The sequence below is a fragment of the Lissotriton vulgaris genome, chromosome 6, assembly GCF_964263255.1.
Source record: "Lissotriton vulgaris chromosome 6, aLisVul1.2, whole genome shotgun sequence".
Taxonomy (NCBI): Eukaryota; Metazoa; Chordata; class Amphibia; order Caudata; family Salamandridae; genus Lissotriton; species Lissotriton vulgaris.
Window position 1 is genome coordinate 1,597,037,916 of NC_141694.1, and position 13,767 is coordinate 1,597,051,682.

At 48.5% G+C, this 13,767-nt stretch overlaps 1 protein-coding gene across 2 annotated transcripts in view; it reads left to right on the forward strand.

Annotated features, from left to right (window-relative positions):
• Positions 1-13,767, forward strand: part of FBXO11 (F-box protein 11) — a 517,411-nt gene that overhangs the window by 316,914 nt on the left and 186,730 nt on the right. For both annotated transcript variants that reach the window (XM_086927768.1, XM_086927769.1), the window contains exons 17-18: positions 7,151-7,227; positions 7,321-7,464. In XM_086927768.1, coding sequence (XP_086783894.1) covers positions 7,151-7,227; positions 7,321-7,464 — 221 coding nt within the window. The remainder of the gene's footprint in view (positions 1-7,150; positions 7,228-7,320; positions 7,465-13,767) is intronic.

Sequence of the window (13,767 nt, forward strand, 5' to 3'; positions counted from 1 at the left end):
CAATGCGGATATCCCTGTCAAGGTGTTCCGCCTGGAAGGGCGCTAGGGAGGGTAGTGTGACTGAGTCCAGATATGCAGCCGCTGCCTGGGTGTCTAGAGGATCACTAGTATAAAGAGTCGCATAGAATTTTCAAAATGTTTCCGTGATCTCTGCGTCTTCTGTGACCGTAGCCCCATCTGGGCAGGAGAGTTCGTTCACTACCTATTGTTGGCGCATGATTGGGAGCCTGTTTGCCAATAACCGGCCACATCTATTCCCTCCCGTGTAGTAGGCATGTCGCAGCCGTAAGGCTGCGTATTCCGCCCGATCCATATCTAGTGCTGACAGGAGGTGTCTGGTCTGTTTAAGTTGTTTCCATATTCTAGGAGCCCCTGTTCGTTGATGTATGCGCTCCAACTCCCTCACCTTCTGTGTAAGCTCGTCCCGTTTGTTTTGTCTTTATTCTCTGCCGAGGAGAGGGCTATAAATTCTCCTCGAATCACAGCCTTTAAAGCCGCCCATTGTGTTGCCCGTGTCGTGTCATCATTAGCGTTGTGTAACTGATAGTCGTGAATAACGTCCTGAATGCATTTTACAACATCTTTTCTATGCAAAAGAGTGTCCCGCAGTCTCCAGACCCTGGGGGGAATTGAGGCAGGTGGTAAGGCGAGGGTGGTGGTGATTGGCACGTGGGCTGAGAGTGAAAGCACCCCTAACTCCGTTGGGGTAGATAGAGAGCAAACTGAGCTAGTAGCCAAGAGATGATCCAGTCTGGCATAGGTTTTGTGTGCGTTAGAATAGTAAGAGTATTCTCTGTCGTGTGGGTGTGTGCGGGGCTAGGGGTCGAGCTCTGTTAATCGGTCTGTGCAGTTTGGGGAGTACGTTGTGCTGACCTATCTAGTACCGTGTCAAACACCATGTTGAGGCCCCCCCCCCCCAGTATGATGTGTCTGTCCGGCGTGTCAGTGACGTCAGTGAGGGCTGAGTGCAGAAAGCGTTCCTGGCCGTCGTTACGACTGTAGATGGACCCGATTGTAAACACTAGACCACCTAAGGCAAAGCGGTACACTAACAATCTCCCCTTCTGTTCTGCACATTTAGGTAGAACCTCCCCTCTGAATATCCGTGCTACTAAGATCGCCACCCCTGCTGTCTTGTTAGGGCCCGAAGAGAAGAGTTGAGTTGGGAACTTTCGGGCACGGAGTCTATGACAATCGCGAGCCACCTGATGGGTTTCTTGTAGCAAACAGATGTCTGCTTGGGAGTTTTCTAGTAGGGACAAAATGGCATGTCGTTTGACAGGGTTGTTTAGACGTCGCACATTCAAGGTTAAGATCTTAAGGGTTGTAGGCGGCATGATGACCGTTGGGAACAGACCTGCTAATTCTCACACCCGGAGGGATGCGGGACGTTGGTATGAGGCCCAGACTATTGTGAATAGGACGGAGCACTGGACAGCCCACCCTCTCTCCCACCCTTCCCCATCCCTACCCCGGTCAACCCTCTGCACCCACATTCCCCCAATTTCTTACCCCAACATCAACCACTCCCCCCCCACCCCCACACCTTCCCACCAGTCCCTCCCAGAACAACCCTGCAAAAAACTGCTACTTATAGTCTCGGGCCTACCGGAACAGCGTTCAGGTCCGTAGAGTGTCAATGTGGAGGGTAACTTGGCGGCAGCTGACTCAGCGGCTCCCCCGCCTTTCCCCCCCATACAGGACTATAGTATAGAGGCACATCCCCTGTTAATAACACCTTACAATTTGGTCGCTGTGTTGTCAACCACCTCTTGTATCGCCGCTTCTCGTTCCTGAGCAGCCGCGGCGGGATCAGGCCTCGGGAGAGACCTGGGGGACCGCCGCTGTCTCAGTCTGCCACCCATCTCCGGAGGTCGTGTGGGCCCGTCCTGTGATCTGCTAGGGGAGGCTTCTCTAGATCCAGCTTCCTCCGCCATTTCAATTCCCAACAACGCACAAGTGTCTCGGAGATCTGAGTTGATGCAGTAACCCCTTCCATTTGAAAATGAGGCGGAATGGGTTGCCCCAGGAATATGGCACTCCGTTGTCCTGTAGAAAGTTTGTGGCAACTCTGAAGGCCTTACGGTTCTGTAGGGTAATGGCGGAGAGATCCTGGAAGAGGGCCACAGTGTCCCCCCGAAAATGGATTGAATGTTTCAATCGAGCCTCTCTCAAAATGCGTTCCTTCAGTGCAAAATCGGGGAGGAAGGCCAGTATGTCCGGAGGGGGGGGCCAGTGCTCGTCGTGCCAGTCCGACTCGATGTGTGCGGTCAATACGAATGTCAAACTCACCGGACTCCCTAAGGATCTCTCGGAACAGTTCCTGAAGGTAGTTGACCACGCTGTTCCCCTCAGATTTTAATTGGACTCTCCGGACCAGTATGTTGTTCCTCCGAGAGCGGTTCTCAAGGTCTTCAGAGTGCGCTTGTAGGTCCACCTGCTGTTCCTGAAGACGGATGATCTCCTGCTGTAGCCGTTCTACCTCCGTGCTGCGGGTCTGGTCCCCTTCTTCCACCGCCGCTACGCGCTCCCCAAGGCAGTCTACATCCCGGCGGAGCTCCAGTTGCTCCCCTGCCAGTTCCTGCTTCAGGGCTTGAAAGTCGCCCCTCAGGGTATTAAAAAGGGAGGCTAGGAACGCTTTTGTGATTGGGGCAGACTCGTCATCCTGGCTTTGGGGGCTGACAGGTGGCTTTGGGGGCGGCGTCACTTGGGCCTTCTCTCATTTCGGAGTGTTTTTGTGGAGCATGTCCACAATGTTGCGGGAAACTTTGCGTCCTGCGGTAGCCATGTCGCAGGCGTTGTCGAGGGCAGAGCACGTTAGGCCTGTGGGTCCGCGCCGGGGTCTGAACATTTGTTATGCTCGAGCCACCGGGGGCCCTCTAGTGTTCCAGCCCGTTCGGGAGGGCCGAGAGCCAGTCAGTGCCAATCCGGGCCCGCTGCACCCCCAAGGTCGATGGGCAGGTGCCCTGGTGCCCAAGCTGAAGTTCAAGGTGCAGGGTTGTGGGGGCTCCCTGCTCGGGTCCTTTGCGTTGCGACAGGCGCAGTCGTTATGTAGGGGTCCGGTAAGTCCGACGGGGGGTGAGTCGCCCCAGATGAGACCTTCAGTGTGCACAGTGACAGCCCTCAGGCTCTTCGTCACGAGGCGAGCCGTCGGACCCACGCCCCTGCCCTGCCCGACAACTTGGCTCACTGGCCTGCTGGCCCTGGTATGAGCGACCTGTCGTAGCTGCTCCCCAGGCAGAAGTTGTGGAATGTGATGGCGGGTGAATGCCTGCGGTAGGTAAAAGGCGGCGGCGAAGTCCCTTCCCCAGGTCGGGTCCCGTCGAAAGAAGGCGCGTTGCTCCCTGTGATGGTTGCCCCTCCTCCTCACCTCCGGTGTGCAGGTATCAGGCCAGTCAGGGGGGCTCAGCGGAACCCCTAGAACCATCAAGTGCGTTGCAGAGCTCTGACTCCCTTCTCTTCGTGGTAGGCCCCGAAGCCTGGACCTCAATTTCCACGCCTTCCCCCGGCCAGTCCCGGTCTCAGTTTGCACGCTTCCCACTGGCAGCTCACCTCGGGGTTCGGCGCTTCCTCGTCTTGTGCTCTGTGTGCTGTAGGAGGCTTCGAGGCAGGTCAACCGCTATTTCAGGCACCTGCGTGGGTACCCCGACAGCTCCAGACAGGCCCAGACCAGGGCCTCAATTTTCGCGGCAGGCACTCCGGTGCAACGGCCGTTCCCGCGGTCCCAGGGCGTCCGGTGCAGGACAGCGCCGCGGCGGCAGCCCCCTCAGGCGATAGCAGGGTGATGGTTGCAGGCGAGGGGGAGCTTCTAATTCAGGTGCTTGCGTGGGTGTCCCGTCAGCTCAGGAAAGGCCCAAGACCAGGGCCTCAATTTTCGCGGCCTGCCGCCCACCTCCCGAGACTTCCTCCGTCCCTATAACGGTAGGTCCCGCCAGGTCCCCTCGGGCTCCGGAGCAGGTTTATCCTCAGAGCCCCCGCATTCGCCGGCTGTGGCAGTGTTTGGGCCTCGTCCGCTACAGGCTCCCCCCCAGGGCACCGCCGCCAGACGAGCGCACCCGGGCCTCTATCCCTCGGGCAGCAGGGCCTCTGGAAAGCCGCAATCACTCCAGCGTAGTGGCGGTCTCAGCTGCCCCAGGATGGCCGATGCAAGTTGAAACCGGAGCGGGGTATCACCGGACAGCAGCAGGGCGACACTCATAGGTAGGGGGGATATTTCTGCTGATATGTGGGGGCTAACGGGGTTCAGGGCCGGGGAATCTCCGATCGGATGTCTGGTCAGTCCGCTGTCTTGGCCAAGCCCCCCCCATGTGTGTACTTTAAAGAATTGTGCAGGAATTACTAACAGACACGCGCAAGCAGGTGGGTTGGTAACCTAGACAGTATATGTGCGGGTAAGACGTTGCCTGATATTTGACTTTTGTCTTTGAACGTGCAGCAAATGAGACACAGTAAACCCACTTTTTAAAGGCATCTTTATTGCTTATAACCTTCTGAACTCTAGCATCATTATTTCCGGGGGTGCTGCAGCACCCTACTTCCAGCGCTTATTCCGTGCCTACTCCGCCAGGTTGAAGGGTCAGCACTCACATGGACTGCATCGGTTAGGTTGTTAGCTGTCGAGAGAGCGCGTGCTCGTGTGTGTGAGACGCTTGAGAGAAGCAGGGGCTGCTGTACCCCTCGCTCTACTACTTGTATGTGAAGCTTTATATATTCTTTGCCAATGTCAGTCCTTAATGTCGAGTTCTTCGTTTGTTTCTCTTTTTGTTATTGGTCCTAGGAAGCACATCATACAGTAAACATTCTATAAACCGAAGGGAGCGATTGATCTGAAAAGCATTTGTAGAAGGCGGAAAACAAGTCTCGCTTCTGCAGTTAAATAAATGTCAGGAAAACTATTTGATGTTTTTTCTTTCGAGCTTGGAGCACCCTTGCTCGTTTTAGAACCGGAAATATTTGCAGTTATTTAGTGAATGTTAAGCATTATTTTTGAGTGGTCATCTGAGTGGCAAATGCCTTGGGCCTTGAGTTAACTGGTGTGGAAACCTGGTAGCTGCAATTCCCACGCTGATGTAGTCTGCAATCGTGATCATCTGGTTCCAGGCAGGGGGAGCAGGAAAGTGAGTTTTATCTGCCAAGGGTTCTTAGTTTGAGTAATCCAACCGTGGAACAAATCCGGAATTCCCCGGAATGGGCGATGGCTATATCTGCTGTGGGAAGAGCTTCTTCAACCATCTCGTGGCACTGTGTCTAAGACGTAGACAACACTTTCAGGTGATATATCCACTATTACACCTCATCTCTTTTTATTCCCTCTCTCCCATTTAATTTCCTTTATAGTGCTGCTCATCCCAGTCTAGGATGTCAAAGAGCTTTACATCACCCTCTTACACGAGATGTGTAAATTAGTGTATTGGAAATGTTCTATATGACAACGAGACTCCACGTTGTAGGAGTCGCATATCATCCATACTAGTAGGCCCTTGTTAAGTGCGTGTTCTGGAGAAACGCAACAAAGTGGTTGGGGTTGTCTGCACTATTACAAATTCATTACTACACAAAGGGATTCTTTTTAACGAGCTATCTCACATATTTGTGTTCGCTTAGCTCACATATTTTTTCAAATCTTGTATTTTCAGTGATATGACCACCGAGGACCCTGATTTTATATTTAAAAACAGAGCTTGGGACTATACCATTTCCAGCTGAAAGGCAATATGTCTTTCCATGTGTTACCATACCTGGCATCTCATGCAGTGTGGCGCTTACTTTTCCTCAATGTTAAAGAAAAGTTAACGTTTCAGTACCCAGGCTAATGTGCTGCTTAGCTAAATACATATAAGGTCCCAAAGGCGAGACCGATTGCATTGCAAATGCTAGTTTGAATCTATAGTGACTCCATGGATAACAGAAGTTACGCCAACAATCTAAAGAGGATTGTGGGGATCTGCAGGAGTGACAGCAGTCCCCCAGAAGAGATTTTGGCAAATGTCTTTTTTCTCAGGTTCAAGGAATCAGTGTGCACCAAGCTGTTTAGCCTTCAGTCTCAAGCACTCTTGCCTGAAGCTTTTGCTCTACAGCTCAGGAGCACAGGGACCTCTAGTGGTGGATTCTTTGACTGCTTTTTATGTGATGTAAAATGGTTCAAGAAAGACTCAGACAAGCTATGTGGAATTTACAGGCTTTATTTAAAATGTGTTGCTGACGGTGATTCTGATGAATATCTAATGCTTTTTATATTAACTGTAATGGCAACTGGTTCCAGTGGTGATTTTCTAACATGTGGTTTTTGTTCTTTCAGTGCAGTGACCTTGACAAAGCCAATCAGCTTACCTGATATACTGGTGTGGTGACCCCACCCGTGGCAAAGTCAATCGGTTTATGCTATTGATAATGACAATCTCTTATATTGAGTTGCTCCATCTGGTATAGAAGAGAAAGTATTATGTGTGTTTTGACCCCATAGGAGTCCAGTGTGATTCCAGAATAATACTAAAGCTACATTCTGCAATAGTGTGTAGCATTTAGTAGTGGGTATGATCATTTTACTTTTTCTTTTTCAAAGGAAAGACATAGACAGGACACTCATTTATTAATTGGTCTTATTACGTGCCAGAGAATGATGATTACTGGCCTACAGCACCTGTCCTGAGTAAGCTCTGCTTCGCAACCCTTAGAGAGTCAAGCACTACAGTGGGCTGCTTGGTTCCCAGTTAGGGGATAATTGTAGACGTATTACTTGTGCAGGCCTCCCATTCTGTACAATTAATAACCCGATTTTCTACAGTGTTCCAAAGAGTTGAACTGGGTCAATGGTTTTAAAAGTTTGTCCAACTGACCCTCTGTGTACTTTATCCAATATTGTGAGGAAAAGTCAAAACATAGACTGTAACTTTATTGCTTCCTTGGAATAGGAGTATGCATTCAACATATTTGCTTTAGATCTTTCAATATTGTTAGAAAGATTCAAAAGGAATGGTGGTGGAGGTAGTTTTCCCAAATAGATGGATATATGTTAACGGAAAATAAAGTCACTGGCGTAATGTAATATGGTGTTTATTTCCTCAATCAAAAGATTGTAATGTGAATTAATTTTTTTAAAGCGTGTTTTTTTGTAGCTGTGAAAATAATTTTTCCCATTTGTTTTCTGCAGAACTGGAAGCAACCCCAAAATTAGACGTAATAAAATCTGGGGTGGCCAGAATGGTGGAATTCTGGTTTATAATTCTGGTATGTGTTATTCTATATATTATAGTATGAATAGACATTTTCTGAAAGAGCTCCTAAACAACATCCTTTGAAATTTTTGTTCTACCTTTTAAGGTCTTGGCTTCATAGAAGACAATGAAATTTTCGACAATGCGATGGCTGGAGTCTGGATTAAAACAGACAGCAACCCAACATTGAGAAGGAATAAAATCCATGATGGAAGAGATGGGGGCATTTGTATTTTTAATGGCGGAAGAGGTAATGTTCTCTCCTTGCATAAACATTGGCAGGTCGTCTTTTTATTTATTACATTCATATCTGTTTTCTGAACTGAAGTGTTTCACAATAAAAAATATTCTCTCATGTGAAGTTTACTTCCAAGATAAAACTCCTTGTGAAAATGATAACGTAGCTGTGGAGCAAATTGGGTTTATTGTACAAAACCATAACAGTAAAGGAGCACATCAAATTCTTGTGAATGGAGATCTGGGATGTCTTTGCACTCATGGGACAGAACCAGAAGTATGATTATAGTGACTGTGAATTTGTGGTTGCAGAAAGTGACAGTAAGAGGAACAGAATTGAGAGTACAAGGACCAGGAGTTAGTATAGTGGGAGATGGGAAGCTTGAATTCCAATATTTATAAGAATCAAATGTCTCAAGAGGGAGTTTGTCAACTTGCATTGTGCGACCATCTTCCTTGCAAATTTTGTTTCCGAGTCTACTGCTCTGGAATTCTGTTTGCATGTGAGAAGGGTTCTTTTCATTCATTTCTGAATTGCGTTTGTCATGCGACTTTTCAGCCTAGGAATGGCAAAGAGCATTCCAATAATGATTAGGCACTTCCAAATGGTTGTCATTCTTTGCAGGGCAATAGCCAAAAGGTGATAATGCTGCATGGGTTTAGATCTAGTATGTAGTGGATTGATGTCTTGGGTAGCTTAGAGAAGCTGCATCAAGAGTTCTTCATAATGTGATATGATGTCAGTTATTGTCTTTGAGACCACAGATCATTATTATTGCAATTGTTTGCAAAGATTAGACTCAGGCTCTAGCTTTGCAATGTTTACTTAGCATTGCCAACGAGTGCTTTTTATACAGTCCTTCTCAGTGTAACCTATCGGGACCATAAAGCTTTGTGTAGAATAAAGTATGCTGGTTACGTGAGCGAAGAGGAATGTGCGCATTTCACAATCCTTTTTCAGATTTTGTTGTGCATGTGTTTAGTTGGGAATATGCATAGTTTTTTACTCAATTTTGTGATGGTGTTTTGAGAAGTGTTTTGGATGTTTAAGATATTCGCTATTCATCATATTATATTGTAGAGGTTTTGGTGGAAGTGTTCGTTAAAATAGTACTTCCTAATTTTTAACTCCATCTGTGCACTGGAAATGACATGGAACTATAAAGCGCCCACACCAGCGTATCAATGTTGTTTCCCTTTTTTTGGTGCACCCTTCTCCCCCTGTCTGTTGATGATCTCCTCAGAGACTTCCTTCCAAATTACTGCAAAGTGCTTTGGTGTTTCACTCACTAAAAAGTCAGGAGTGAGGCCCTGTTGCATTTGTGATGGGCAACTGTTGATCTCTGACCTGCAAAAATGTTGCTTATGTTGCATAAGCTTGAGGCATAACTCGAACTCCTGCAGTATTTGTTTCGATATGCATCACAGAGCTATCGAGAAGCCGAAAGCTAAGCTTGTTCATGGCATGTGCCAGGGCCCAATGACATTGATGTTCTAGGTCTGGATCCCAATCTAGGCCTCCTTCATGTCTTCTAAGAATTAAAAAGAAGAAAACATAAGCGGAAGAAGATTCATAAAGATTTGTCTCCAAAATGTCATTCTCATTCAAGAGGTAAGTCTCCTCAACAATATCGTGTGCGACATCGCCTTCTAGAGTTGTAGAGTTGGTAAAGATGACTCCTTCTGGGGCATCTCTACCATTTTAGCCCTGTGCCTTTGTTTTAACGCCAGGTCCTCCTTCGGTGCCACAGGGGGCTGCACTGGAGCTGCTTCAAGTTTACCATGAGTCTCCGACACCAAAAACTATTTAGGAGTGCTACAGTCACTTCTATAGCACCCACTGGACCCATGGAGCTCCATTCGTGGTACCACTGGCGGGTCCTCCATCAACACCGTTAGTTCCCTTAGTTCCTCTGAGAACACAACCTAAGCCATCTGGGGGTGTCCCCAGCACTGAATCCTTTGCAGGTTGGCATAGGGATTTAGAGAATAACAGGTGGATATTTTTTGGCAAGGATACCTGAAGACCATGCTTGACCTGTATGGCTCAGCCTGCCAGCTAGATGCAAGTTGACATCTGGCAAGATATATATATAATATCAATGAGGCAGCTAACATTGAGTCTCCTCAGTCTTCTGAGAAGGGTAGACTACTTGCAGCAGACTTTTGATTTGGATTCTCTTGAGGTAGAAATGGTCTATACTTCAGGGCCACTTTCCCATAAGGTTGCATCTGTTGTTATGGTTTTGAGAAAAGCAGCTGGTGTACTCCAATGTCCTTTGCCTACAATTGAGACTAAGACCAACATCTTGACACAAGTCCTGCAATCTAACTCTTGCACCTCTGAGCCTTTACTGCCTTTTAATGAAGCCCTAATGCACCCAGCATTAGCAGCATGGGAGAAGCCCATCACTGCTCCAGCAGTAAGCAAACTGTTTGCAATACATAGAAACCACTATCTTGGGACCCAGCTTTTCTCTCTGTCCACTCGTCCCTGGAAAGATGAGGTGGTACAAACATCCTTCTGCACTAAGCATAATCTGGCATCTTTCACAGTAGTGCCTCAGAATAGGAAGTGGCTTATGGGACATGGTCCCCAATGTATCTGATTATCCTTATGGCCACTGTGCTGTGGTGGTTAGGGATGGCCAATATGCCTTTAGACATGTCATTAGAGTTTAGATTTGCAAGTCAACTTATATTGCCAGAGCCTTGTGTCAGAGCAGGCATGCATGGCTCCGATCGACCTTATTCTGTGGAGTTGTTGTGTTGGCATTGGTGGCCATGCTGTTCAACTGAGCAAAGCTTTTTGAGGACAAAGTGGATTCTTTGCTTGAACGCTTAATCATTGCGACATCTTGATCATTGAGCCTTTAGTCTCTGATGGAAGATTACTAGCAGGTTAGAACATTTCTGGGATTTTCATGAGGGTTTCATTGTTGTCAGTGTCTGCCCTCGCAGTCTGCCCAATAGAACCATCTCTTCAGACAACATAGAGGCAGGGGCCAAAGTAGGGCTTTCAGACCCCACAGCCCTCCTCCTCCTCCTCCTCCTCCTCCTCCTCCTCCTCCTCCTCATCCTCTCCAGCACAACCTGGAAAGCTACTTTAGCTTTTTCTTTCAAGAGTAGGGTAGCCTCCTTTCAAGAATAGGGTAGCCTCCTTTCTACAAGCCTGAAAGGCTGTAACATCAGACTAGTGGGTCCTTCAGATTGTATAAAGGGACTTATAATTTTCCACAAAACCCACCCCGTTGCCCTCAGCAGTCCAGTCAGTTGGAGGGCCACCTTCTAATCTTGCAGTAGGGGAATGGTAGATCTTCTGCAGAAAGGAGTGGTGGGCCTGGTGCCACAGCAGGAAATTGTGTATGGGTGCTACTCTTCAGGACTTGCTGGTTTCAAAGGAGGACAGTGGTCATCATCTGGACCATTGTCCATCCTCAGGATCTTGAATTTGTTCTTCCGCAAGCAACATTTTAGTGTACTGTCCTTGGTGCAGGTTCTTTTGATGCTGGAAGATGAAGATTGCATGATGTTCTTCAGTATTAACGTTTATCTATCTTACCGTTTGCGGTCCTCCATTAAGTTTGACATCTGCACCTCCAGTCTTCACAGAGGTGAAGGCGGTGGCTGTGACCAGTCTCAGATCAAGGATCTCTTGGGTTCCATAATTGGATGATTAGCTGTGCAAAACTGCTTTGCCAGAGAAGGTGCTGCATCACCCACAGTTAACCACAGCCCAGCTATTTAATTTGGGTTTTCCATCAGTGTGCCCAAGTCTCACCAAGAGGTCTATCAGCACCTCCTGTTCATAGGGGCAGTAGTGGATACAAGTTTGCTCTAGGCTTTTTCTCTTTCACCAGAGATCTGGGACATTTCCGTTATGATTCTTGTGATTAGGAGACCACTCTGATTTCAGTTCTCATGGTGGTTTGCTTTCTGGGCCTGCTAACTTCCTGCATCCTCCTGGTCGTGCATGTACACTAGCACTTGAGGCTTTCCAGTGGTGCCTCCACAGGCACTAAAGATCTGGTGGACACCGTAGTCTGCACTGCTACTACCCTTCACAGACCTTCTTGGCTGAGAATCTCCAGGTGTAAACAGGGAGTACATGCCTTTCAGAGAATGAGTCCTCTTTGGGGGAAACAGTTGACGGAGCATTACAGTTCATGAAAAGGACAATGAAACTGGCAAGACCGTGGGATCCCTACAGTACAAAGTCCCGTCCCAGGGGATACAACAGAAAGTAAGAGAGTACCCTAAAAAGGAGGCATGTATCCAAGCTCTAAGCATACAGTCTTCAGTCAACATAGTAGCACTGTTGGACCCGGCCCTTTAGGCAGGTTCACCCCGAGACTTTTTGCTTTTTCTAGCCTGTTTCTGGAACCTGGTGATCGTGATTTCAGGCCTCTGCGCACTTTTTCACTGTGGTACAGTGTAAAGTGCTTGAGCTCTCTGTGTATGTGTGGTGAGTGACCTGCCCTCCCATAGGAATGAATGGGGAATATGTATGCCCATGGTAGTTCCTGATGTGTGGGGAGTGCAGGGGCGAGTTTGGTATGAGAGAACTCGTGAGAATGAATGCTGCTTAATGGTATATGCGGCATGATTGTGTCTAGTCTAGTCTAGAAGTGCCACTTTTAGAAGTTGGCATATTTGTGTAATTTGTGTCTGGCGTGTGATTGGCTGGTGAGCCTGGTCCAGGAGTGCCTGGGCCTGCTTGTGGATTGACTGTCTGGTTTGAGGGTGACAGGGGCTGGAGAGCCCAGGAGGTTGTCTGAGTCAGCCCATGGAAGAAAGGCAGCATCTGCTGCCAGGGAAGTGGGAGGAGATGGCACCTGATAGTGAAGGGCTGTGCCTGCCTGACCACAATGCTGGCTCCACCCCCCGCTGGGCGACTGCCACCTCTGTCCCTGGTACTGAAGAGACTTCCCTATAACCAGTTCTAGCTGGTTCTTACACTGCCTGCACAAAGACTTCAAAGACTTTTCCCTGTATAAGAAGGGACTGTGTCCCCTTCCAATTTGTTCTTGTTTCCAACTTGAATCTGCTAGGGGCGTGCTGCTGCTTGGGCCCAGGGGAATCCCTGGGCCCTGCCCAGCCCCTGGGTGCCTGGAGGACTTCTGGGGGTCCCCTCTGCCTGTCCTGGAAGGATGGGGGACTTTGCTTTACCCTGGAGGGACTTTGCTGTATCCCCTGAAAGACTTTGCTGGACTTTGGATGTCCTTATAGCGCTGGGAGCGCTGTAGCTTGATACAGCCAGGTTCTGAAACTGGGATGGTGCAGTGAGCTAAAAAACGGTGTTGGATCTAGCCCTGATCTCTTGACTGGGTGAGAGCTTTCTGCTTAATTCAGAGACTCTGTCCCTCACCACCCCTTGTTGTAAATATTTTTGTCCACCCTAAGCGTGGAAGGGTATTCTCAGATGTGAGACCCTTGCTCATTGCACCATCAGGATTCAAGCAAACCGGGCCGAAGACGGCTGTAATGCCAGAAACCGGTCCCCGGGAGCTTGTTTCCTTCCCAGTGTAAGAATTGGCTCTGTAGTTTGGTTTGCCCTGTTCCCATCATGCACTGGGACAGGAACAGACTAATTTGCATACAGCCAGGTTCTGAAACTGGGATGGTGCAGTGAGCTAAAAAACGGTGTTGGATCTAGCCCTGATCTCTTGACTGGGTGAGAGCTTTCTGCTTAATTCAGAGACTCTGTCCCTCACCACCCCTTGTTGTAAATATTTTTGTCCACCCTAAGCGTGGAAGGGTATTCTCAGATGTGAGACCCTTGCTCATTGCACCATCAGGATTCAAGCAAACCGGGCCGAAGACGGCTGTAATGCCAGAAACCGGTCCCCGGGAGCTTGTTTCCTTCCCAGTGTAAGAATTGGCTTCTGTAGTGTGGTTTGCCCTGTTCCCATCATGCACTGGGACAGGAACAGACTAATTTGCATACAGCCAGGTTCTGAAACTGGGATGGTGCAGTGAGCTAAAAAACGGTGTTGGATCTAGCTCTGATCTCTTGACTGGGTGAGAGCTTTCTGCTTAATTCAGAGACTCTGTCCCTCACCACCCCTTGTTGTAAATATTTTTGTCCACCCTAAGCGTGGAAGGGTATTCTCAGATGTGAGACCCTTGCTCATTGCACCATCAGGATTCAAGCAAACCGGGCCGAAGACGGCTGTAATGCCAGAAACCGGTCCCCGGGAGCTTGTTTCCTTCCCAGTGTAAGAATTGGCTTCTGTAGTTTGGTTTGCCCTGTTCCCATCATGCACTGGGACAGGAACAGACTAATTTGCATACAGCCAGGTTCTGAAACTGGGAT